General features: G+C 42.7%; 1 protein-coding gene across 1 annotated transcript in view; it reads right to left on the reverse strand.

Annotated features, from left to right (window-relative positions):
* Positions 1-437: 437 nt before the first annotated feature.
* The window catches only part of gramd1a (GRAM domain containing 1A), a gene marked incomplete at its 5' end in the record, with an annotated part of 34,493 nt that continues 7,197 nt past the window's right edge, over positions 438-27,733 (reverse strand). The window contains 19 exons of the mRNA XM_080744660.1: positions 438-611; positions 2,011-2,131; positions 4,314-4,421; positions 5,178-5,189; positions 5,971-6,055; positions 6,427-6,645; positions 8,565-8,668; positions 9,227-9,369; positions 10,332-10,453; positions 12,464-12,610; positions 13,944-14,097; positions 15,316-15,667; positions 16,596-16,714; positions 18,248-18,328; positions 18,820-18,915; positions 19,134-19,237; positions 20,421-20,505; positions 20,887-20,907; positions 23,211-23,433. Coding sequence (XP_080600786.1) covers positions 510-611; positions 2,011-2,131; positions 4,314-4,421; positions 5,178-5,189; positions 5,971-6,055; positions 6,427-6,645; positions 8,565-8,668; positions 9,227-9,369; positions 10,332-10,453; positions 12,464-12,610; positions 13,944-14,097; positions 15,316-15,667; positions 16,596-16,714; positions 18,248-18,328; positions 18,820-18,915; positions 19,134-19,237; positions 20,421-20,505; positions 20,887-20,907; positions 23,211-23,433 — 2,398 coding nt within the window. The 3' untranslated portion in view covers positions 438-509. The remainder of the gene's footprint in view (positions 612-2,010; positions 2,132-4,313; positions 4,422-5,177; positions 5,190-5,970; positions 6,056-6,426; positions 6,646-8,564; positions 8,669-9,226; positions 9,370-10,331; positions 10,454-12,463; positions 12,611-13,943; positions 14,098-15,315; positions 15,668-16,595; positions 16,715-18,247; positions 18,329-18,819; positions 18,916-19,133; positions 19,238-20,420; positions 20,506-20,886; positions 20,908-23,210; positions 23,434-27,733) is intronic.

Below are 27,733 nucleotides of genomic sequence, written 5' to 3' on the forward strand. Positions count from 1 at the left end.
GCTCTGATGGGAGTCCTGAAATGACGTTGGCAAGTTGGTGAGTTCAATTCACCCTGAAATGCAGCTGGCCTTTTAAAAATGTCCCTTGGAAGTCTGTGTGTGGAGGGTGGGGTGACTAGACTTTACGTAGCAGTTCAGTGGTTTGTAGGGAGTGAATGGCCCTGTATAGCCTTTTTTATACAGTACTCACTGACTGAGTTCCCCAGCTGCAGCTATATGTTATTGCTGAAGTCCTGAGAGCTTCCAGTCTGAATGTTTGCGATAGTTTTTATTTATTTTTTCTTTATTGGCAGATGGCTAACGTCACCGCTTCAAGTCTCTCAGGCCAGGAGAGTTATGGGTAACTTAGTTCCAGCACGACACTTCCTGTTTTCGATGTGGACAGACCACGTTCCACTCCCTCGTGCCATCACAGCCATCCTCCCCTGTCACTCCGCAGGGTCTATTTTTAGGCAGGGTCTCTTCTAAGGACAGGCTGTGAGGGGAGGGGCTGGAAGGAGGGGAAAGGCTCAGGACTCAGTCAGGGGTTCTGCTGGGGGTTCTGTGGGGAGGTCCTGCTGCACCTCGGGAATGACAATGCCATGGTGAAGCTTCTCTAAAGACTGTTTCATCTGCGAGAGAGAGACAGGAAGGAGAGAGAGAGAGAGAGAGAGAGAGAGAGAGAGAGAGAGAGAGAGAGAGAGAGAGAGAGAGAGAGAGAGAGACAAAGAAATGCTGATTTACATAAACAGTACAGTATGGTTTACAATACAGTGAAGTCTTTCAACCCACTCCCAAGTCAAAAATTGTTTGGATTCACCATGAGATTGTTCTCTCTGACTGGCATGTCGTCATACATTGTAAGTGTTTTGCTTTGCTTCGCACATCTGCAGCAGGGCTATGGTGAATTCTATTGATTTAAATCGTGTTTAAAAAGAAAAAGAACAAATCTAAAGCTGGGGTTAGTTTTTTGCCAGGTGCTTATTGTTTCATCGAGAACATCCTGCTTCACAGCCCGGTGGGGAACTGCCCCGCCCCTCGACCACAAAGTGCTACAGGTGGCGGTACGAATGGTGCTACAGAAGGCGGTACGGGTGGATGGCCCACACAGCACATCATCGAAGGTGAGCTTCCCTCTGAGCAGGATGTATGCGAGAAGCGCTGCGTAGCCAAGGCTGAGCGGAACAAAGTCACTCACCACCGCAGCCACAATCTGTTCATACGTCTCCATGTCAGTCTAGGGGACGTACTGTGTAGACTGTCCCACAGGCATCATCACTTTATGTATGACTATGAATGCACACCATTGCTGCTGCACTGGCACCATCATGTATGCGGAGGATTATGAAAGTCCGGCGTCTCATTTACTCTGACTACGTGGCTAGGCGTGCGGTTAGGGTTAGTAATGGGGAGAGTCGGATAAACGCATTGTTGGAGTAACGAGATGTTGGAACAATGCTACGCACCCTCATTTATGTAGTGCTTACATGTTTCATATCTGCTGCTAGTTTTGTCTCTTACTTGCACAACATGCAGTGACAGTATCCTGTCTCCTCTTTATTTCTTTTTGAGCATGCATGTGTTTATTGTATATGTTTTTTTGTTATCTAACCTTTTCCTTTGACTATATTTTGTAACAGAACATCGTTGGCAGCTTGTATGGAAAATCATTTCACACACTCCTTTACAACTATAAACGTGTGACAATAAACTTGGAAGTTGAAGTTCTACAGATCATTTTGAGAATGAAATTGATTCAGTTTTTTATTGTGCATTGAATCATAAGGCCAGTGTAATTATTGTTTTATTTTTGGTCATAGACTACAATGATCTTGGATAACATTTTGCGACATAATTTCACCTACCTGTACTTACAAAACAAACATAGCTCATATCCAAAAGTCATAGATCAACAGACTTTTTGTCGGCTACGGTATATTGACGATACGGAAGATTCAGTTTGGAAAATAAGTGGTTGGCGCTGGGATTTTACTGTGTGCTCACATGTATAACAGCTGCCACCACACTCACCTGGTCAAGCAGCGAGACAGAGGACTGGAGGATTTGCTGCCACTTGTTGAGTTGAGCCTGATGGAACTGCCTTTGGAGCTGTAAGACCTGGGCCCACTCCCCTGCTGTCTGGGGCAGAGGACTGACAGCACATCTCACATGAGTCATTCAGTGTGTCACACAATATCTCGTCACTGTCTGGCAGAAACCTTGAACCTGGTATCTCGTTATTTAAGTAACTGAGATTTTTATAAATATTTAACCAATGAAAAGTACTAAGAGCCTGGAGACAATAACTAGATTGGAATCACTGAAACGCTGGGTTCTTTTTCTGATTTCCTGAAATGTTTTGGACAGTGGCAATATAAATTATAAAAAGATAATGAATGGTACAGTACAGAAGTGTCTGTACTCATAGATAAGATTTTCTTACTATAGATTTTGGGTTTTCCAGGTATAAAAGGTACATTAAATTATATCTCAATAAGAATTATACTTCTGTGCTTTTTCTCTACAGGACCGCAATGAAAATAAGTAATGGGTTTGTCAATAAATTGTAATAATCTGATAGATATGCATATAGTACCTAATCTGTGTATTGTATTTTAAAAATCTATCAATTCCTGATAACAGCCATGGAAAATCTTAAGGTTTTCCCATTTGACTTGACATTATTCCATTTCACATCTTTTATGTAAAATAAAATAACTAGGGATGGACATCGGTATCGGCCAATATAAAAAATCGGCAGGTATCATCTAAAACCGGCCGAATCGGTGACCGGCAGGTCACTGACATAAATATCGGTTTTATGCCAATTGTGTCTATGGCACTGCACAGCATGATGCTCTGGTCCTGTGACTAAAGTAAACATTAGCAAGTAGCAGCCAGTCTACTTGGTGGCAGCCTACAGAATACAGATGGTGCTGGTTACCTTTACAATGTAAGGATATATTCCATAATCCTGTGTCAATGTCATCTCCAAAAAGGAGAAAATTCTTATTAGACTGGATATTGTCTGTGATTTTTCTAGTTCTTAGCTAAAGAAATCGGTATCGGAAAAATCGGTTTTGGCAGGTCAGACCTTCATAAAACCGGCGGATCAGTATCGGCCAAGAATTTCGGTCCATCTCTAAAAATAACTATTCTAAGAAAAAACAAGGAGGCCAACCGGGTGCTCACATGAGATATAACAAACATGTTTCGACTGCTTAACCCATTTAGGCCTACAATTATTGAATGCTTTAACTATTGCAGCTTGTATAGCAGATATACAAGCTCACAGCGCGGCACTGAGTGCCGCGCTGCGAGCTTGTAGATCTGCTATTTTTGATAAATCGTGAAAATGTGTGCAAATTTTTCAATATATATTTTTCAAAGCAGACTTTTGTAACTCAAATCTCTGCTTCTGGGGGGGTCCCTGGAACAACATATTTTGAGATAAGGGTCTGCGGCCGAAAAAATGTGATTATGGGGGTCCTTGACATGAAAAGGTTTGAGAACAGCTGATTTAGAGGAAGGATTTAGAAGTCTGGTCAAAGATCGGGTCAAAGATATTCAAAGACTTGCACACATTTTCACGATTTTTCAAAAATAGCAGATCTACAAGCTCGCAGCGCGGCACTCGGTGCCGCGCTGTGAGCTTGTATATCTGCTATTTTTCAATAGTTAAAGCATAAAGTAATGGTTAAAGTGGTTCAAATCTAACGCGACTCGGGCGCGTTCCAGGTATTTGAGAGTTAAAGTCTTCTATTCTAAGCTTGAGGACTAACAGGCACATACACACACGACGCATATATGCCTGACTGACCATAACCATGAACCTTGAACACATTTTTCCATTACTTCATATATACCAGTGGTTCTCAGCCTTTTCAGGCTGTGACCCCCAAAATAATCATATTTTAACTGGGGACCCCCCCACCCTGAAGAGCACTAAGAGTTGAGGCATTACATTTTGTATAACACGTTCTATTGTGAAAATAGCAGATCTATGCGAGGCGTTGTGAGCATGTAGATCGGCTATTTTCACAATTTCTGCCTCTAATATTTAATTTAACACATCTAAAATTGTACCTCTAAAATTTGGCCAATGTTTCATTTGTCATTTTAGAGGTATCAAAAAGTCCTTAAATTGTCATTTTAGAAATTTGGAAATACCCTCTATACACTTAAACTTTGTTGGTTTGTTTACTGTTGAGAGAGAAAACAATGTTTCACATTAATCTAATAATCTGGGGACCCCCCCAAAGTTGTGAGTCGGAGTATGAAGGAAAGGTCAAATGTCTGCCGTGTGAATATGATCAATGGTCTTTTGCGTTTACCTGTCGGCGACAGAATAGGAGTGCCACGTCTCCAGTGTATGGGCCGCTCTCTCCAGAGAGTACAGCTTGTAGAACAGCAGCATGTTGAGGGCGACCAGCACCACCAGACTGAGACACGGAAAGGAGAGAGAGAGAGAAGAGCATGTTAAATGATATGTGACAAGTCAAAAAGCTGTCCAAACTTGAAATGTTAAAATATAATAAAAATAAAAACAAATAGGGGGTAAGGAGTGAGCAGTGTAGAATGTCAAAAATACTAATAAGAAACACTAAAATGGAGATAAGAAATTAAAATGCAGGTGTTGTACACGGGATGGAAACATTAGGATTGACTCTGAGTTCAATGACTCTCGGGGAGGAGAGATTCTATCCTGGGATCCAGACTGATTGCTTTTTTTTTTCACTCCGCACTTCGCTTTTTTTTTTCACTCCGCACTTCGCTTCACAGTGTGGAAAGCCTTAGCCTGGTATAACCAGCCTAGATACTAATGCATCTAGCTAACTACATGGGTGGATGATGGTATAGCTGCAGCTAGGCTAGGAAAGCCTCCTTTCTCTGTGCACAAACAGTATGAAACAGCTTTGGATTGGTCTGTGCTGTGCGTGTGTGTGTGTGTGGGGTGGGGTGTTGTCAAATGTGAAACTCAAGTCACTTCCTGACGTGCCTACGTAATAGAAATACGAGTCAAATAGGTCCCTGGTCTGACTGAGTAGCGGGTGTGAGAAATAGACGAATGTAGAGAATCAGTCTGGATTCAAGGCTAAAAATATTCATTCATTCATCGATTCACTCAGCACTTCCGTCACTCTGTCATGAAACGTTTGATGTGAATGAAGTTAATATCAAAGCCTCGTATACGGTACCTGACACAGATCCTACGCACATGAAGAAGAGAAGAGAGAAGAGAAAAGAGAGAAATAGCGAGGAAAGGCATTGAGCAGCTGTTAGTACGCAGAGGAGATATCCAACCATGTCTGAACAAACACATTCAGACGTGGATAAAAGCAAGACAGCGGAAAAGATAAAACAGACTCCTATCATGGCAATTAGGAAGACTAAACGTAGTGGTAAATAGTGGTCAGGGCGAGGAAGAATATACACAGAAGCAAAGAAGGCACACACAAAATCACAGCGTGTCGCGGGTTCGAGTCCCGATCCCGACGACCTTTGCTGTGTGCCCCCCCCCCCCCATCTCTCTCCCAATTTCCTGTCAGTCTACTGTATACCTATCAATAAAGGCAGAAAAAGCCCCCCCCCCCCAAAAAAAAGAAATATACGTATAGCGGTATATATATATATATATATATATATATATATATATATATATATATATATATATATATATATATAAATATATATATATAAATAAATAAATCTCCAACACCCCAAATCTATCTTCCTCAGTTCGTCATGTGTTCGAGAACCAAGTGTTATGTGTTATCCTTTTAGCCTTAGTGTCTGACTGTACCTCATGCTGTTTACATTTATCACTAATAAGGTATTCAATAAATATTCAAAAAATACTGCTTGAAAAGTAGTCAAGAAAAGAAAAGAAAGAAAGAAAAGGGGGAAAAAAAGTTAAGAAAAGAAAAGAAGGGGTGGGAGATTATCTTTGGCCAGCATCTTCTAGACACACATAAACACCCTAAAACTTACATGAAGCTGACTATGAGAAGGATGGTGGATATATTGTTCTGTCCTCTGCTACTGGAGCGTTCTCCTAGCTTCATGTACTGAGCGCCTGGAAAACACACAGAAAGTACAGGATGTTCAGTGATGTTTGGCAGTTCCACATACTACCACTAGATGTCAGTATATCACTGAACATAAAGAGAAAAGTAACTTCCTTGTGCTGTGTAAGATGAGGGCCCACGTGCAATGTTAAGTTACAAACTTGCTGATAGGGCAAACGTGGACACATTTTACAGTGCAGAACATAACAAATGGTTCCATTTTTAGGACACTCTCAGAGTTATAGACCCATAAGGGTACGATTTGGACCCCTGGTGCACCCCAGGCCAGACGCTGAGAAACAGTCGGCCCTTTCTGAGGAAAGAATTTCCCAGGGATAATCAGATTGTGAACTCGGCCGGGGCTAACCTGCTGACTTACTGGTCTCGCGCCTGTCCCTCTCCTCTCCAATCACCCTGTCTCCTCGGTCTCCAGCGCCAACACCCGCCCCTTCCCTCTCGCCCTGCCGCCGGGAGCTGGTACGCCTGCGTCGACGCAGCGAGGGCGGCGTCTTGGTCGTTTCCACGCCCTCCACCTCCCCCGTGGTTACCACGGAAACCTCTGTCTGAAGCAGCGTCTCCAGCTTGGACACCTCGCTCTCTGGAGAAACAGAGGGGGGGAAAGAACACGCATCGTCACAGTCTGGCAGAAACTTTTTAATTAAACCATTTAGGCATGGGATTATTTTATACTATAGCTGATATACATTTCAGACTTGCACACATTTTCACGATCTTTCTAAAATAGCAGATCTACAAGCTCGCATAAAGTAATGCTTAATAATGTGTACCCGGTCTAAATGGGTTAATGCTCTACTTTGTCATTTATATAAGAGCACAAATGCAACTATAATAGACAATCTACAATCTCACAACGTGTTGTGAGCTGGTAGATTGAGCCATTTTCGATTATTATTAATTTAAAGTCAAAGCAATCTGGCTAGCCATCGTCAAAGAAAGGGAACGCCCACTCGGTTTGTCCCTCTTCCTTTGAAGTAGCTAGATACAGACTCCGTCTCAAGAGAATGAAGTCAAAGTGGTTAAGTGTGTCTATTTAACCAATCAAAAGTACTTGCAAGAGCCTGTGACTAAACAATTACATTGGAATTCCGCTCCACAGTCTTTCTAATTGTGTGAGATGGGACAAGAAGACTCCCCAATAAACATAAATATAGGGCTTGGGGGTGCTCACTCTCAAAATAGATGATAAGATCAGGCCTGAATAAGTAACCATTTCTTGGATCAAAAAGTGGGCTTCAACAATATGTCTTCCAGAGAAAGAAAGAAAGTTGTCAAATTAAACATTACATTTTGAGAGAGAGAGTGTGTGTGTGTGTGTGTGTGTGTGTGTGTGTGTGTGTGTGTGTGTGTGTGTGTGTGTGTGTGTGTGTGTGTGTGTGTGTGTGTGTGTGTGTGTGTGTGTGTGTGCGCTTTACACCAGAAGATATTGGCAAACCATAATGACTGAAAATACTTGCTCCAAGTCTATGAATGGATGATTACAGTTAAGTTGAGAAGCTCTCAGATTCAAACAATTAAGCACTTTAGGAGCCACACGATGGCGCCAGAGCCAGCAGTAGAATGCCACATGTTTCTGCCATTGGCCGACACTCTTATTTTGAAAAGCCAGAATTAAAATGTGAACGTTTTATGTCACTTCACACTTTTCAACTCTAACCCGGATGTTGTTATGTAAGACACAGTAGAAGTAGTCTCGCGTGGCCAGACTGTTGCCTCCGCGATTTGGTCAAATGCTCCCGGCATACAGTCTGGCAGACGGAAATAGAAACGATGAGTGCGAGATGAAGCGGAAGTGAAGCCCCCACGTCACTTCCGTTTCAGTCTCACATCACACATATTTATCATTATATAAATAAAAATCATATAAGCATGTTTAGCTTGCTGCTTAGCAGAAATGACATTTTAAAATGTATTTTTTTGAACGTTAATGCCCGTTTTCGATACTCGCCGTTCGGGAGCTGCTGTTCCAGACTCTATATAGCATTCAGAGATTGTGGAATAGTTGTCTGGCTACGCGAGACTACAGTAGAAGCCATTGCCAGCAGTAATCTTGTCCCCAGAGAGTATAATATAATATATAATATAACATGTTTGTATATTTCCCGAATTCCTTCGGGATCGGCACTCAACCGCCCTTCTTTTATCTTCCGAAGTACTTCGGGATAAGGACTAAAAGTGGGACATAAAAAATCTAGGCAGTTGAAAAGGGCTGAAAAAACATGGATTTCCATGTCCCCGCACACATCTCCATCGACCGCACAGGCTTGTGACGCACTGATAATAACTTGAGGCTATCAGCTTCCAATACACACGTGGACAAACACACCCAGCAAGCTGTAGGCTTATAGAATATCAGTATATATCTAGGTAATGCATGTGACCCAAGCATCTGTTCAGCTCACTTATTGTTTGTTTTTGTACCAAGCAATCAGAAAGGACAATGTTCAAATGCTACCAGATATAAGAAGAACGCTAGCAGTGCCAGCAGTTAGAACTCACCCATATGTCTATAGTACTCCTCAATGCCACTCCAGGTGTTCTTCTCTATCAGAGCTTTGACCAGACTCCACGGCTGCTTCCTGTAGCAGATGTCTGACGACACTCTGCAAAGAGGGAAAAACAAACAGCGTCAACCCATGCGGCTACAATGTTTTTGTGGTCAGAAACGGCCGTCAGTGGGGGTGGAAGTGGTGATGTGATGTGAGATAAAGCGGCCATTATACTGAAACACGAAAACAGAAAACTGGCTATATTTTCCCCACCATGAACTGTAGGAGCAAAACATTTCACTGACAGGCTTTGCAAGCCTTCACACGCTTTCACAGCTAATAGGGAAGAGTTCCAAATATTGGTCGCGCAACATGTCACTTGACAAAAATGAATTTCCAACAGAAAAAAAGAAAAAAAGCTAAACAAAACAAGTGTAGACACGCTGAAGCACACATTATGCATTAGCCTACACTAGAGGTTCCCCACCTTTTCCATGCCAAGGACCACCAAATAGCTATAGCCTCTGGCTGTGGCCCCCATAACGACCCCCTGATGTGAAATCTCCTAGCTCGATCTACAAGCTTGTGACACGCTGTGGGCTTGTAGATTGGCCAGTTGAAATTAGGCCTCAGGGTGGCCCCCACCCCCATTATGTGACAAAACAAAGGTACCTGAGCCTGCTCTTGTGTTTGTTTACGGAGGTGAGGCAGTATCTGTGGACGGTGTAGAAGTAGTCCTGGTAGGGGATGCCCGAGGTGATGACCTCAGAGTCCACCACGTAGCATTCACCACGCACACTGCTCTTGTACAGCGTCTGGGAGCATGGAGGGTACAGGGGAGGAGGTGAGACTCACAGCACAACATGGGGAAAACAGACAACTCAGGAAAGAACTGCCAGTGCCAGTATCACCACATTAGCCTATTGCAAGAAAAAATAAATTGCCAGGTTCCACACAGAGATTCCAATATCTAATTCTAATATCTATGAGATGATATATAACATAGGTATAATAACTATGAGCAGCATAGACAGACAATGATGTTCAACCATTTGATGCTACTTCTGTATAGGGGTCCAACAATTAATCCAAGATTGAATTGATATAAAATTTGGTGATTGTGGGGGAGAATTGAAATGATCAAACGTGTCGCAATGTGAGCTCGTAAATCAGCATTTTCTTGCATAACAATGTTGTACGAGAAAGAATAAATAGGACTTACGGTGGGTAATCACACTAATTGATTTAGTCCATTATAAAAACTATAAAATATAGTTAAACTAGCAATTTACACATCTCTGAGAAAATAGAAGATAGTTGCAGCCATAACCATTAACCATGAGCTGTGTGGCCTCCCGGTAGCACAAAGACAGACAATGATGCTTCTGTATGTTACTGAAGCGACTGAACAGTCTCCATGCTCTCCATGTTCCGTCTACTATTGAAACCCTTGTGGTACATCGCTGTGTGGGATCAGTTAACAATGTAATATAAGTAATAATGCTACCTAATCGGTTTTCAGCTACCAAACAACAAATAGAACACCACCAATGCTCATCTACATTAACATCCGCAGTATTTACTTCCGATTAGGCTAGAATAATGCAGTAACCCTAAAAACAAATCAAGGAAAGAAAAGAAAATGAACACCTCTAAACCACCGTATAGTAGTGTTTACAACAGCATGCAGTATAAGCTTTTAACTCCACCATGCACATATGTAGGCCACGATGTGACTTCAGTGGCTGAAGGCCTGGTGTTTGCGTCAGTGACTGACCTGTGTTTCCACCACAGGGGCGGTCTTGGGGCCCAGCGGGTTGTTGATGGCGATGGTATAGCTCAGCACTCGGCTGGTGTTCCCACTGCTGCTGTCCTGCTGCCACTCGCCCACAGACAGATCTGAGAAAGTGTGACACACGCAGCGAGTGAGCAGAGCAAAGATGTGTAAGGAAGAGATAATAAGACGACAGAGGCGATGGAGTAGCAAGACAGAACGGGGAAGGAGAGGAGAGAGTCAGGGCAAAAGATGGTGTTACAGAGCGAGATAGTGAGAACGAGACAGAGCAGAGGTAGATGGAGGAGATTGAGAATTTATCAATGAAGTGTAGTGGGATACGGTGAGGAGTGTAAGCGAGTGCAGACGTGGCGAGGGAACAGAAAGCGGAAAAGGAGTGGGTCAGTCCACACTTTCATGGAAAACAAAAGATCGAAATGCCCCAATTACATTCACACACACAACACCCCCTCACCCCAAGCTGGCAGGGGCACCAACCGGGGAGAACACCAACCGAGTGAACTCCAAACTCCCCTTCCCTTATGCATCAATTGCAAACTACAGCTAAATGAGCAACTCACTATTGCCATGGTTTCTGGGCAAGACACTCACAGCATTTATGAAAGCAAGTTAAGAATTATAATATTATTATGGCTCGCCGCCCTAGTGACCTGAATATGTGTTGTCGAGCCAAAGAATGGAGCGCATGAAAATACAGAGGAGAAACAAACGAAAGGCTGACAAGTGACGTAGGGTTGTTTAACATGGCGTAAACAAAAACGGTGAAAGCTCATTAGCGGTGCGGTGCAATGGCGCCTACACTATGCCCCAGAGGAGAGGACAGACGCATGAATAACCAAATGGTCTCCTCAACTACACTCTGCAGAAGAGCAATATAGTTATGAAATCTGCATGGGGGGAGAATACAAAAAAGCAGAAAGGCTAAATTGAAAATAAGTACCAAGTACACTCCATCCATTGCATACCCCATGCAAAATGCCAGTACACTGATAATGCTAATGTGTGATGTCCACTTCACAAGGGGACATGTAATTCTGCACATGCATGTGTCCATGTGCTAGAACCTCCAACAATACCAACAACAATGCCCTGCCTCTGATAAACAACAATTGAATGTTAAGTCAGGGTTTCCTGCAGCACATTACAGGCCAGGCGCCCCGCCCGGCCTGAAAACCCCCCCGCCCCCCCAAGGGTATTAAAAAATAAATAAATAAATAAAAATAAAAAATTTCAAAAAATTTTTTTTTTCTCAAAAAAACTTTTTGGACCTCCAACAATGTACTAGGCATGATCGCGATCGCGAAATTGCATGTTTAACCCCCATACCAACCCTATCTTTCAAACATGGCAGCCATGTTTGTTTACATTTGAAGAAAACATAAGGGCTGGTATCTCCTGAATGCAGGAAATACTCAAGTAAAGTGCAAATACCTGAAAATCTCCTTTGTACAGTATAAGTATAGTACTTAAGTAAATCTACTTAGTTACTTTACACCAATGTTTCTTTTTTTTTACTGTGCTGTAGACTTCTATTTATATGGCACGAGTGCTGGTTGATTAACATGGGGGAAAAAAACAAGTTACACTGTCCTGTGAAAAACGTAGTTATTCAATGTTGAATAAATGTGAATGATAGCATGTAGTTGTGTTTTCCGTCATCATGGGCACATTCATGTGTTTTTTATAGGGCAAAAATAAGAATTAATATAAAAAATTAAGTGAATTAATTACTCGAATTAATTAATTAATTATCAAAAAATTTCGGCGCACGCGCTTTGCGCGTGCGCCATGAAATCCCCCCCCCTGGTCAAGACTTTTTCCTGCAGGAAACCCTGTAAGTACAGGGCAGTTCTTTCTTAGGAGTCACTGCTGGGTATTTTTCTACCACAATGCAGAATTGAGAATACAGCATTATGACAACCCTAGTGTATTATACAGTATGTCAGTGGTTCTCCAAGCGGGGTCCCCAGCAAAATGTGTTAATTTAGCATCAAAGTCAGTTTAACCACTTGAAATAGTGTCGCAATGTGACATGTTAAGAGCTTGCAGATCTGCTATTTTTGAATAAAAATTGTGTGTGTGTGTGTGTGTGTGTGTGTGTTTTATTTATTTACCGGTGAAGTGCCGCTGGGAGAAGAGATGGCGGATGAAGTTTGTGTCGCTGGAGAAAAGCAGGTCGTGCAGCTTGTCCACGCTCATGTGCACCACCATGTTGATGTGCAGCCGTCCACTCAGGTCGGGGCAGAAGGACTCTACCTCACCTGCACGGGGCAGCATGGAATATGTGAGACAAATAATATTCACAACCCAATATATTACATTGCTGTCTGGTGGAACTATCATATCTCCATGTTTCAATTTGTTTTTCGGTAAATGAATGCCCTAATTTGTCCTATCACAATGTCGCACAAAAGTTGCAAAACATTGGAAGAAAAAAAAACATCTCCATTCGCTTCCCGTTTAATTTCTTCACAGAACCGTCTTTTTCTATGCTTCCTGATTTTTGCTCTGTTTTTGTCAAAAAAGAGAATTTTCAATCGGCCATATAACTATGGATTGCAATGCCCAAACAAGTCTTTTTTTCCCCCAACGGAAGAACAGAAAGCGTGTCCGTGTACGAACAGGGGATCGATGGAAAAATAGAAAGATATTCTGTGACTACTTGAAAAGGAAAAACAAGTCGTTAGTGGTTTGGTTAAAAATTCTTGGCAGTGAATGAGTTAACAAGAAGTAAATAATAACTACACTGAATCCATTGGCACACAGGTTCTTTCATCCATTTCCTGAAAAGTAACAGTTTTGAACATTCAAGGTTTCGACAACAATATGACGCATCCTGTATTTGAGGTCCTTTTTTTATTGCAGGTTTCAGTGCTGCAATAAGTTGCCTTCTGGATTCTTTCAAACTTGCCAAAGACTATCAAAAGGCTAGTCTGCACATTTGAGTATCCCGAAATACCCTTCAGACCGCAATGTTAGGCGGTGAGGCATTTCAATTTGGGAGATAGTTCCAGGTTATGGTTGTACTGTACTTATAGCTTATAGAATGTTATGCACATCATATCAATGGAGGATCTTTGCCAGGTAAATGTAGACAATCAATTGACCTCATCCACCATGGATCTTATATAATGTTTTTTACCAGTTTTGTAATAATAAAACGAACCAGAATTTGGTTTGTTGTGCAGGAGCCAACTATGCTAAACTATGGTTGTACTTTTGAACACTGAGAGGACATACAATTCCTGTAAGGATTATCAGAACACTGATAAGCCAGCTAAGGGCTAGTCATCCCACAGCTGTACCTATTCCACTGTCCACTCTACACAATATATAGGCATATTTGATCGCATCAGCTACATGCTTGAAGGGAAACCAAATGCCCTCTCCCCCACCTTCAACAGCTTGTTTTTGATAATAACTTATTATTCATAACCACTTAAACCCTACTTTGACTGGGGTCACGTGTCAGATATAGATCTGCTACTTTTGTTGAATGTTCACCTACTTTCACTGAATGTTTGAATATTATGAAATGCATTCATTCATTTCCCGTGCAGGGATGGCCAGATTACACAGCCAAACAACACTCACTCTCCTCCTGTGTGTCTGAGGAGTTGCTGGGGTCCGTGGGTAGTTCCTCGTCATTTGTGATGTCCAGTGATGAGAGGTTGCCCAGGCTGGTGGCTGGAGGGGGCATCATGTGATTGGCTGAGTCTGATAGGCTGTCCGCACCCTCTTCTAGATACTAAGGCAGCAGGGATGGATAGAAAAAACGTTACCACTATTAATACTGCATATAGCTGCATATACTTTATCGTATAACGAACAGTGAAAATAGTCTGCTAACTCCCATCACGGCACGTTGTGAGCCTGTAGATCAGCTTTTTTAGCTATGTTTTCAAGTGCTTCAAGTACTTTGAAAATGTTTCAAAAATGTTCACCTATGACAGCATGCCCAAAATAGGGATGCCAGGGTTAAAGTGGCGAAAGGATGGTCACCGGGACGTTATTAAATCACACCACCCTCACATGACAGAGAGGCTAGACCCAGCTTGACCGTCTGTTGCCTCTGCCCGAGTAGCACATACCACTGTGCAGCATGAAGTTCAGATTAAAAGCATATACAGTACAGTCAACAAACCACTCCATTTATCCACTTTGTTGTGACTTGTGGAAGGTTTTCCACCTCAACATTAAGACTAGGTGAGCAGAATTAATTCAACATGGTAGAACATGCTTGGATAGCTAAATATACGAAGGCCTTGGTTGAAAAGCATTCCTTTCTTTCTGGATTAAAGGGATATTCCACCACGCCAGATTACATTTTCGTCAGGTTGTAATTTTTTTCTGTGCTTTGCACCCTGTGACCAAAATAAAAAAGGCTCAAATTGTCCCGTGTTGCTACTGTGCCTTGTTGTACTGTTGTTTGTATTTTCTCACCTAGTAGGACTACACCGATACCACTTTAATTTAAACAAGAACAAACTACTTCATATTTGGGTCCTTGATGATTCACAGGGTGAACATTTAACTCTGTCCTTCCAGTTATAGGATCAGAGAAGCCAATTATCCATCTGGGTTATGGCCAATAATGTTGAAGCTGACATTTTGACACAAAGAACAAATGCCGTAAATGTGTTTTAAATAGGTTTAAGTGTACATGTGGACGTGGTATTGGTAGGCTATATGCCAAGAGTTGATTTTAGTCTAGAATCAAACCAATACCCAATATCAGCATTGAATCGGTGCACGCCTATCATTTGCATATGTGCATGTTGTTGTGAAGTGGATTCCAGGGACTCTGTGGGTTCCTTTATGGGCGATCTAAATTGACGCATACAAGTCTGCAACTCTGACAGTGTACAATTGGAACCAGATGGACCCTAACGGGTCACTGTCATAGTTAAGGGGAGACCTTGAAATTTGAAAGTTTGAGAAACACTGAGAGTTAGAAGAAACCTACAAACGAGGCAGTGGCAGAGACGGGGGCAGAGGCCCCTGCCTCTGCGGAGGCGGGGGAGTTGGTGTGTGAGGAGGAGGGCAACGACGAGCTCTGGGAGCTGGGCGGGCTCGGCTCCGGAGGATCGGTGCTGAGTCTGCGGGCGGACGAGGAAGAAGGCACCTCGATGGGAAGACAGGAGGCGAACGAGGGGGGCGGGGAGCCCCCGAGGAAGGCAGGACTGGACGCTGACGAGTGAGGATTGGACGCCAGCAGCACAGAGGGAATCACAACAGGAGAGGGGCTGCCTGTGGAGGGGACCGATACCGAGCTCAGGTCCAACAGATCTGTGACTGAGACCGACTCATCTCCTGGCCTGGAGGACAGGAGTAAATAATATAAGCATATATATTATGTACTGTATACAATCATATGTATATGTATTATCATCCAGGCAATTGTCACCTGCTAAGGTTATCCAATCGAGGGCAATGATTAATTATTGGCAATAATCTGTTTATTACATACCTGTGGCCTTATTTATTCACAAAGACAATGATAAAATGTTTTACTGTCAATGTCCTGAGTTTATTTGTTCTGCCTTGAACTATATACACTGTACAACACTACACAATAAGGTCCCTGATGCTTCAAAGCCGTTGGCCTTCACACGATTCAGTGCCATGCAACGGGATGCTTCTCCTCTTTACTTCCATATAATGGAAGTGAAGCTGGCGCGTTTGACTAGTCTGAAGAGCATGTGCAGCGAGTCTAGCCTCTCTCTGCTACTTCTGCTCCCTTTTTAAACAGGCAGGCCAGCCAGTAGGAGTCGCTAGCAACGACAAGAACTCAATGCCTATTCCCGTCTATGAATACACTCAACCGTGTTAGTTCTAGCCAATGTCTGGCAAACCTGGAGGTATCGCAGAGGATGCAGTGGCATTTTAGCTTGATCTAGATAATTGGTCAGCTTTTAGAAGATATTGTATCACCCCCATCAACACAGCTAGGACAATTAAGGCTGGGTATCTGAAGACATCTAAATTCAATGTATGGGCTAGAAGAACCGGGTGGAAACAATTCAGAAATTGAAAAACAAACTGCACTACAGGAGCTTCAGAACCAATGCAAAAACGCTATGCAAGACAAGGTATAGGGCATAGGCTGATATGTGATAAAGATTTTAGTGTAGACTAGATGTAAGTGCATGGACAATTAAAATGTCTGTCTCTCACACGTGTGCACTCTAATACTAAAATGTTATGCAGGCAGACAAACGCAGCGAGTGATTTCTCCACACTCACAGTAGGCCGTTCATGTGCTCGGCGGTAGGGGAGACATAGTCGTCGTCTTCACTAGTCAGTCCCAGTTCAGTGCCGTAACACTGGTGGACAATGTGCCAGAGCTCCTTGGGGGACAGAGGCTGGTGGATGAACACAATATACAAGATCATCAAACAGATTCAAGCACTGGTCGGTGTCTTGCTATGCAGTATTTCACTACATTGTCAATTTAGCCATTTTATATACAGTCAAATGTTACGTACAAAATGTATCATGCTGGCTACGATGTGTCTTATGCTACCCCATTTGTTTTAAATGCTTTATAAGGAATAACCCCCTTGAGATGTACCATCTTGTTTTCGAGGGTATCCAAGCTCATCTTAGCTTGTACATGTGCTATTTTTGGAGCTGTGTGAAACACAGGCTCCCTATACGTAGCTTTGTGGGTCTGTCTGTCTGTGTGTCTGTCTGTCTGTGTGTCTGTCTGTATGTAGCCTGACTTCGGCACGCTACTAGTCCCACAGTTTTGCCACCACACACTCGCGCCATATGTCAAATCGACCGGCTTACTCGGGAATAGTGGGCTAGTAACTTGCTAAGAGAAAGGTTCAATAGTTTAATTGATATTAATTTATTAGTGAATTAATTTTCCCCATTGACTTATAATGGCAATCGCAAAAACTCACATTCAATTATTTGTCTCTCGCAAACCATAGGGGCTAGAGTTTCAAGACTTGGAGAGGAGGTTCATAATGGTTTCAAGGATTAAATAAAAAATAATTGTGTCATTTGGCCGCATGGTGGCGCCATAACACCCCACTTTACGTTTTGGCCTGTAAAATTATTTTTTCCCTGGATTCCTTGGGTCATGACGCATCTCCCCATATAGGCCACGCCCATTTGCGCCATGATAGATTTTCCGCCATCTTGAATTTTCTCCATAACACACTTTTTGTTCCTTTTCCTACATATTTTCTTCAAATGTCACAAAAATCGGTACACATGATCCACACACACACACACACACACACACACACACACACACACACACACACACACACACACACACACACACACACACACACACACACACACACACACACACACACACACACACACACACACACACACACACACACACACAGCTCCACTTCACACGGGTGTGATTTTTTACTATTCTTGCAACATTGTGGAAAAGAAAAGTAATTAATGAATACATTTAAACCTTTTCTGCCTAATTCATGCTCAAAATCAAAACAGGGACTATATTTTTAGGGTATAGAATTTGCTTCTGCATTGGGATATGAGAGTGCACATGAGAGTGTTGTATACTGTAGTTGTATATATTGCAATAATGTGTGCTGTGCTTGTCCCAAAATCCCTGTGTGCTATTCTTTTTTTCTTTATTTTTTAAAGGTATTTTGGGGGGCTTTCATGCCTTTTATTGATAGGACAGTAGACCGACAGGAAATGGGAAGAGAGATGGCAGCAAAGGTTGTTGGGATCAGGATTCGAACCCGTGATACGCCGTCGGGCATCAGAGCCTATGCGGTATGCGCCTGGATCAGTAGGCCAGCGGGCGCTCCACTGTGTGCTATTCTGACATATGTAAAAACAGCTCTGTAAGTAAGCCAGCAGCAACACCAGCCAGTAGGAGGGAGGAAAGGCGGTACCTTGTCCATCAGCGCGTTCTGCCAGAGACGGAAAATCATCATGTAGCTGCGATCCCTCGCTCCGAAAGACGTGAAGAAGTGCTGAGATGAGGGGAAAACAGCGTGAAAGAAAGGAAGGAAGGAAGGAAGAAAGGAGGGTGGGAGGGAGAGAGGGAGATAGTGTGAGACGGCAAAAAAAAAGTGTGACAAAGAAATTGTGACAGTGGGATGACCTCCATCCCTGAGGATCTTTTCTCTTTCAAAGTCAAAGTACGATAGAAGGGCACCAACAGCTGAATCCCCAACGCTTCAATGACCCCAAATAAACAAAAACAAACAGAAATTAACTGTCATACATGTTGAAGGGTAGTTGTAAAAAGTTCATGATTGAAATTAGATGCTGTGCATAGCAGATTCCCAGAGGCAACAAAAGCCTCTAATGGCCTTGTTGTGCATCCAGACTAGGGCGCCGGAGCATGATTTACATGCTCTGACATGGCTATGCTAGCAGGAAGAAAGAGAAGAATGGGGCTGCTGTCACAGTCGTATAACGAAGTAAAAAACATTGGGCTTAATTTGTGCCGGTGTCTGACCTTCTCATGGTCAGTGCTGATCTGGATGGCGTTCGGGATGAGTTTGGCAGTCTTCTCCTTAGTCAGAGTCGTCACATCTTTCAGCAGGATGGTGATCTACAAACAGGACCAGGTCAGATTGTGTATGCATATGAAGTGCTCCTTATCTTACTAAAGTGCCGGGGTATATCTATATTGCTCAATGACTAAGTGTTCTTCAATGGAACGTTATCTGATTGGAGTGTGATAACTCTCTGCCATGCACACGTTCAATTTACATGCAGGCTTTTGTGTGCGTGTGTGCATGTGCGTGTGCGTGTGTCTCTCTCTCTTACAGTGGTTTCCCAGCGGAAAATGTTGCTGTAGAAACAGAGCCAGTTCTCTGATAGGTAGAGTCGACCCTGAAGGAGGATGTCTTTCTGCAGAGCACAGGAGTAGTCTGGAGAACAGAGCAGAGAGGGATAAAGATAACAAGGAAACTGAGAACAACCGCAGACCTCAGCTTAAGATAGATTAATTCCATTTCCATTGCCAGTTCGACTTATCCAGGAAGTGAATTTTATTTACAAATCTAATCATGAGAATGGTGTGGCTGCAATGCGGATCTCAGACTTCATTTGGCCAGCATGTGACATCAGTCATCTATGAAATCAGTCGTCTACTCGTCTATGACATATGTATGATGGGGGTTTTTTTATAATCAAATTTGTATTGAGTTTTCACATAAATGTGTGACAGAAAAGTATTAAAATATTTGTACAAACTGCAATAAAACAAATTAAAGACATACCAAACGGAGACAAGAACAAAGAAAACAGACACACACAAAAACTAAAATACAGGCGAACAGCACAATACAATATTCATACAATTATCCATACTTATCCATACACAGTCAATTATTCAGAGTGGTAACATCTCCACACAAGGGGCAAATTAAAAGGTAAATTGAAGGAGTACAGCTGGGGCTTTCCAAACCAGGTCATCACTTCCATTATAAATCAGTGTAGCTAGATCCTTGGGCAAATAGATGATGTTGACGTATGACTACAAATTTGGGTATGTTTTCAGGCCAATATAAAAGTATATATAAATAAAAGTCTCAAATATATGTGAAAAACATTACCTATTAGCCTACTAGTGTGCACAAGAAACTTGCGGTTTGCAAGAAAGCTCCTGACACAGACAAACCCACTCTCTTCCAAACAGCTATACCCCTGCAGAGTCACGCCGTAAAAGTCATTTTGTTTAGGTTTTTCTTTTACATCTGCCTTTGCCCGTTTGTCCCGAGAAAAGAGTCGCCCAGGGTCACATTGGCCAACTCATAAATAGCACAGTTCACTTCACACTGGGTGTGTTTTCTTTTATTGAACAATTTACTCTGAATGCTCTCATTCTTCTCAATTACTGAACAGTATTCTCACTTTACATTTTAAGGTGAAACTCGAATTTGAACCGAACTGACCCCAACCTTGGCTGGTATGCAGACATCTTCACAATGAAAGGTTTGTAGTAGTAGAAACGGATGACAAAGAGTCAGCAGTGCACACCTACCAACTTCTTTCGTGTCCGTTTGTGTAATGTGTGTGACTGTTTGTTTGTACGTGCATGATGCCACTCACCCACTATTAGACGTTCGGTATCAGGCAGCTTCTTGAAAAGTTTACGGAAATCCTCGTTGCGCTGTTTGTATGTGGGACTGAGAACCTGAGATGGCAAAAGGGCAGAAAAGGGAGAACTTGTTACTCTAGCTTTTGACTTGCCTCCAGCTACGACCAATGCCCTGTGGCTAGGCTGTGAAACTTAGACCAAACAACAGAGGCTGAAAGACTTACCTGAAAATGATTAAATAGGCATAAAGTCAAAAAAGGAAGGGGGGATGCAGCAAGAAGCTTAGAATTATGTCATAGCGAAAAGAATATTAAAAAATGGCAGGTGGCATACAACAACCTTGTTTTCAGCACCAATTGTTCCCATTTTACAAAGTCAACTACTGTAGTTTGACCTTCTCTAGAACAGCCTGCCATCAGCAAAATAATGTGCCCAGAAGTGGAAACACCTAATGACAGGTTCCTAATGTATACTTACATTGTACCAGCTCTGCATTTTCTGCAAGGAAAAGAACAGCACATAGTCAGACGGTGGTCAACACTGTCCAAAGCCCTCTCTAGTGTAACATGACAGTGGCTAACAAGAGTCCAGTTTACAAATATTGGCAACAGTAGATTGCCTCAATGCTGCTGTCTAGGACCACAGCACAGCAGAACCCTTTACCTTCGGGTATGAAAGCCAAACAATGTAGGCCTACATTAATATGCAGGCCGAACAATAACTATTTACCTCACCCTTAGGACCACAATGGAAATAAGCCAATTGACTTCATTGTGTTTTTATCCTCGTTGATCTTATGTATTGCTAGAAGGCGGCTTTTATGTACTTATAAAATATCAAATTAAAGTGAACAATCAATGCTGTGGGACCCATATGACCTCAAGCTACAGCAGTTTTCATGTACCGGTACTTTCAGCATTAGCAGCACTTCTGTTTTTGAAGGTGGCTGCACATGTGTTGCTGACGTGGAAAAACAACAGTCATTAGAACCGTCAGCTGCTACACTAAGCATTAATTAAAGGGCTATGTTAGCTTATACACTCCAGTGAGTTCCCACAGAATGTCCAATCCCCACGTAAAATGAGTTCTTTTCCCACCTGGGGTCTATTTTTCTAGTCGCTTACATCGTGATGATCCATTATAAAGATGCATGTATTCAGTGTCACGCACCTGAATCACCGCACCATGTAGCTGGTAAACATAAACTGATGGACAAATGGTAAAAGTGAGTAAACACACCCCTTTGAAAAGGGGTGTGTTGACGTTTAAAGTGTGAACCATTTAAACTCTTATACCTCGTTGTATGATTGTGTTGCATGACAAAATAGCATTGTAAATCGCCTATTTTTTGGCACGACCCCAGTCAGTTCACAAAGGGGTATAAATTGAATGTAACATCAGATAGACCTACAGATATATATTTTTCCAATTTGACGTCATATATACAGTATAAAAGGACCATACCGCCATCAATACACATTATGTCTATTCACAGCTATATATAAAGTATCTAGCTTTAAAATGCATTAAAACACAATGACCAAAAAATAAACTAAAATAAAATCAAAATGGAATGTGTTGGATTACCTATCTCAAGCAAATTCCTTGAAAATCAAACAAACTATGGTATGCTTTGGAAAATAATCAGTGTAAATGTCAAGTATACTGTGAGATGTAGTCAGTGAGACATTCTAGGCTGCTGGTATGGCCCTATGGGCTTTGGTTGGCGTTTGCTATTCATTCATTACCTTAATCAGCGGAAGCATGCAAACTGTAAACAGGGAAGTATTGTAGCGGTATGAAAAGTTATCAGCTGGACTGTTGTTACTGGAATTCTATGATAACTGTTCATGGTCAGCTAAAAGGAACACTTCAATGCTACGTGAGCGTTATTGTGTTGAAAGGACAAGTTCTAAATGCTTTTTCTTCTAGTTTTGTGATTCAGATTTGTGAAATGTAATAGTATGTGTGTCGAAAGTAAATTATCAAATTGTTATCTTATCCAGTAAAAGAGTACTAGGTGAGTGACAAGGGATGTCAATGGTTATACGGTTTGTTGGTTAGCTGGCTACTAGCCAGTACCATGTATGTCTGTGACATGTCATAGGAGTCTGTGTTAGCAGCAGTTGACCTTACGCTCAACAGATAGCAGTGCCTTAAAGAAAATATTTAGACTATCCTACAAGCAGCCAAGCTTGTAGGTTAGGTCAAGGTGTGTAGGTTGCCAAACACTAAGCAGATGATGACAGCAGGTTATAATATATATATATTCTGTGTATGCGCATTTAGCATTTCAGCATTAGGCCACAATTATTATTACTTTTTTTTTTATAACCATTAATTAACAAATAAAGATGTTAGCTAACCAATTGCAAAACTATCCATTAGTAAAATGTTCCCTATTAATGACAATAGAATACATAGAGCTAACCTTTCAAAGTTTAAATATGTTTCAATAAGGAGTATGTAATTGGAACTCCTTGTGTCAAACCTCACTCTTGTACAAGCTGTCCCACAGATCCCTACAGTCATTGTATGCTTTGTGTGACTGACAAGTGTCAAAAATGTTGTGCACCCTTGAAATGAACAGTCACAGACTCTTCATTGCAAACTGTGATGCACTTGACCATTATCCACTTCCTTGTTTACCTGTCGGCTTGAGGCTATTTTCGTTTGTTTTTGTGTAATATGTATCTGCCCTGTGCATTTTTTGTTGTTTACAAAGCCTAAAAGGCAAACATAAAGGTAATTTTTATTACCTTGTTCCAATGCTCAATGCAAGTCAAATTCTGTGCTCTTACCTTGGCATTGCGGCTGAAGTGGCGGGAGGCGATGGGGTAGGCTGAGGTGAGGGAGGCGGCAGAGGGTATGTGTGGCAGGGGACTGTCGGAACCCCCTCCGCCTCCACCGCCGCTCTTCTCCCCCGCCGCTCCCTCACTCTCGCTGGCTCTGCTTCCCCCCAAGACCCTGCGGCGCAGGGAGGGAGAGCTGCCAGGGGTGCTGCGCGGGGAGTTACTGGCCGTACTGAGGAGAGAGAGAGGAAGAGACACAGGTTAGCTCAGGGAAAGGAGAGTGGAGAGAGAGAGTGGCCGCTTTCATATTTTATAAAGCAGCTTCGCTCTGTAGGCCCAGTAATGGCCTGGCTGGCCAGAAAGGCAACGTTATACCTCATCTCACAATCCCTGTACACAGAAAAGTCCTCAGTGTTCATTTAACTCCCAAATGGAACCAAGTAGAACCAGAACTTTAATTTCCAAGAGTGTACAAATTAACTCCTAATAGTTAATTTGCAAAATTGTACACTTGTATAATACCCTTGTAAATTTTTTTAATGGAACCAAATGGGCACTACGGGTCCACTTGGTTCCATTTGTACACATTTAGGTATGAAATTAATGAACACTAAGGATTTTACTGTGTACCAAACCCACACGAAGGGACCAAAATAAACAGATCACTCAGCTGCTTTGCCAGTAGAATCGATTTTTACTAATTACTAGCTAGAAAGCTGCAGTAAAGACATTTACAGCAAATAGACTTTGAACCTCAGTCTCAGTGAGAAAATGCAAGCTACACAACACATGGCTAGCAGTTTTCTTCAGAATAATGAACAGCTGACTGTTGCAAGAGAGATTGTGGGGTCAAGTTACAACAGGCCCATTGAGCCTTTCCTCCAGTGCAAAAAAAGTAAAGATGCAATGGCAACAAGTTCAATAAATTATCGTAATGAGTGGTTATTTCTGCTTAATGAAGCTGAACACTGTTGTTTTAGCCCTGGGGACATCACAAACAGAGAACTACGAGAGAACCATGACATGAGACAAAGTTAAGCTTGTATAATATTGCTCGTATAAATAGTGGATTTCCGTCTCACATTATACACTTCAGTTACAAATACTTCTGCTAAAACCAAAGTATTGTTTCAGCTTGAACAGTCTCTATTGGGGCTCTATTGCTGCCAAAACATGTGCATCTCATGTTCACAACATGGACCCATGAAAATGTCTATTTATGCCACAACATAGTTGCCATGGTTGCACGTCACAAGTGAAATGAGCCACAGGCTTAACTCTTTAGGCTAACAACAAGCCTGTGAATCTCACACACACACACCTGTATATCCATGTGTGAATTAAATTTGCCTAAGATGACGTCATGAAACAGGTGTCACTACAGGAGCTTTCCCCCAAAATCGACATATCATTGAATAAGCTTGTCCGTACACGTCTGACCGGACATGTAACGCCTGACACTGTGGTTCCCCTGACACACTGTGACATTACAGGTGACACCACAGTGATGTCAGATACTCAGAGCAGGGATCTCCATATATGGGCTTAAACAGGTGAAATCACAGTGATGTCAGATACTCAGAGCAGGGATCTCCATATATGGGCATAAAAGGGATTCTGTTAGGGATCTCCATATATGGTCATAAAAGGGATTGTAGAAGAACCACACTAACAGAATCCATGTATGGCCAAGACGGCAAAGACAGATGGTGCGACCTAGGTCGCTTTTCGCCCTTAGGCGTCTTACTGGTATACCCACTACCAGAAGTAGTACTACTTCTGTTTGGTACCAATTAGCCAATTAACCAATTAACAGTATATATATGTCAACTTATTTGATCATTTCGTTAATTCATCAAGAAATAATAATAACCTAAGGACAGACTCAGAAAGGACTGAACACATGCGCACAACCGCCACCAAATAAAACCCGTCTCATATTCACCGACTCACTTTCCCTTTTCTTGCACACTCAGTTCCCTTTTTATTGCTGCACTCACCCCCTCTTTGCATTATCCTCCCTTCCTGTGCTCTTTCCAAATCAGCTCTCCAATCCCTTAAACCTGCCAGAATGCAACTGGACTGCCGTTGTCTTGGTGACCAGAGGTAGGGGGTGGGAGTACCGGGTGTAAATATCAGCATCTCCAAGGAAACGTCCCTGACTGATGGAATAACTGGTGACTGTGCGGTGTCAATCTCAGCATGGGAATTAAAGAGAGTGGCCAGTACAGCAGTCACAGAGAGGCACATTACACCTGCCAAATTTAAATCGTTTGGGATAACAAACTAATATCGTCTTATGCTTGGTTTATTATCCAAAGATAATCGGATTTTTGGGGGTTAAATAACAATCAAGCATATGAACTAATTCCTCCCATAGCATTTCGAGAGTGATGTAAAGCGACAATAAGCCATCTTCAGCCAGGCACACAGCGGCCTGTTAATAAGCTTGTTATGTTGTGTCATCATCCATATGACCGGGACAGTCGCCAAATCTGTGTCAGTGTGTGTGTTTACAAACATACGGCTAAAGCCTCCAGCATGGTAAGGCTACATCATGTATGCAACATCTCCAGAATGTTCCTCGCACTTCTATGTGTATATGCTTGCTATCATGCTATATAGGCCTAAAGAGCGATGTTTTGTTTAAACAAAACATCGCACCGACGCCGTGGCGGAGCAGAGTGTTAACGGCAAAAGAAAGGATTTCAGATCATAATAGTAAAACGACGAGACTGGGATCAGTGGGATGTCAGACTCAGTCGGTTCGGTCGAATTGAATAGCATAATGTACAGTACGCCTCGAGGCACAGACTGTGTGTGACCGAATAATGAACCACACAGACACGATCACGTCATTCAATTCAATTGCCGACTATACTATGGGTCGCAGATCGGTCCCATACAATAGGCAGCAGCACCATGGTTGTCCCAGTCCCACCCATATTCCCGATGGGATATGCAGGCTGCTGCGACTCCTTTGATCACACAACGGAACGGAATGCTCCTGTGAATTCGCTATGTATAAACACAAAAAGGCACACAGCAGCGGACATCCTTCTTCGCCGATGAGAATATCGCGCTGATTCGCCACAATCAGCCAAGACAAGAGGCTAAAAAGTCGTGTGGTATCAACTTACTCGAACATGTCATTAAGTGGTTTGCGATGAAAGTGATGTCCAAACACACACACACGCGCCGCTTCGAGCCGTATCAATATGGCACCGGTCCTCCTGTGTGCACAGACACTGTCCAACGGCAGCCGCTACAGTGTGTCCAGTCTCCTCTACGCGGGTCGGCGAATGGAAACGTTCCCATTTTTTATCCTATTTTTATGTCGGACAGTTCCCCATCATGACCGATATAGCCTCGCACCGCTCGCAGCCATCCAGGTACGAGACCTCTCTGCTCCTCGTCCGTTCCCAGGACCCGGTAACGTTGCTGCGCTCATCAGTAAAATCCTCGTTGCACTGAACACAGAGGGAGAGAGAAGGACGAGGAGGAGGAGGGAGGGGGAGGAGGCACTGTGCGAGTGAGAGGAATGGCCCTACAGCTACAGTACTTGTTCAACTGAGGGAACCGCGATAAGGATGATAAAGCCAGAGACAAGACGAGCTATGGGTTCTATCAGAACTCAGCACGGGGCTGCAAGTTCAGGGCGCAGGAGGAAAGCAGCGCGACAGAGAAGGTAGGTGCATTGGGCTAAATGTCTGACTAGAACAGACTCAGTTAATTATAGACGTCAAAAGGCAACCCACATAGTGTTTCATCTAATAAGGAAAATATAACGGCACAGATGATGGATTTATGCCACTGTAACTATGAAGCCCATGGCTGCCTTTAGAGAATCCACCTTGACCACATGGCTCCGAGTCGGACCATCCCTCTGGATTAGAGACCACATTATAATCCACAGTGGGCTTGGCCAGAGCCACAGCTCCTCCGTTCTATCTCCCTCTCTGTAATCTGCTTTTCTGAGGTTCACCAGTGGGCCTGTTGTAAGCACCGAGTTCATGGGCCAAGTGGGTACGATGAAGGAACGAAGGCAGCGAAGAATCTACTGTAGGCTTCAAGAACAACCAGTCATGTTTTACTGGCTCCTTGCACAAAAGGACCATAATATCAGCAGGGGTTTGCAAGTGTTCTTGATCGATGCCAGTTCCCTCAATGGCTGCTTTACAGAGCTTGAAAAACACGGTCTGTACTCCGTCTTGGTGGACATGCTCCACAGCCCCAGGCATACAAACACACACACACTGCCCTTGCTCTGTCCTTCACTGAAGTCAATATCTCACCCTGTGTATAAACATACAGTGCATGTCAAGAATTATGCTCACAAACAACCTAAGTGGATAACGAGTATTGGGTTAAAAGCTACATTCTGTAGGGCTGCATTCCCCAAGGCTATAAGACTGCTAAATAAGAAAAAAGTGGTAGATTATCTGTAAAGTATAAACTATAACTTGTCAACGTTGACTAAATTGTTCATGCAAGTTTGTTTAATGAGGTTGGAGAAAATGTAAACAATGAAA

This window comes from Nannobrachium achirus (genome assembly GCF_963921795.1).
Source record: "Nannobrachium achirus genome assembly, chromosome: 2".
NCBI classification, from domain to species: domain Eukaryota; kingdom Metazoa; phylum Chordata; class Actinopteri; order Myctophiformes; family Myctophidae; genus Nannobrachium; species Nannobrachium achirus.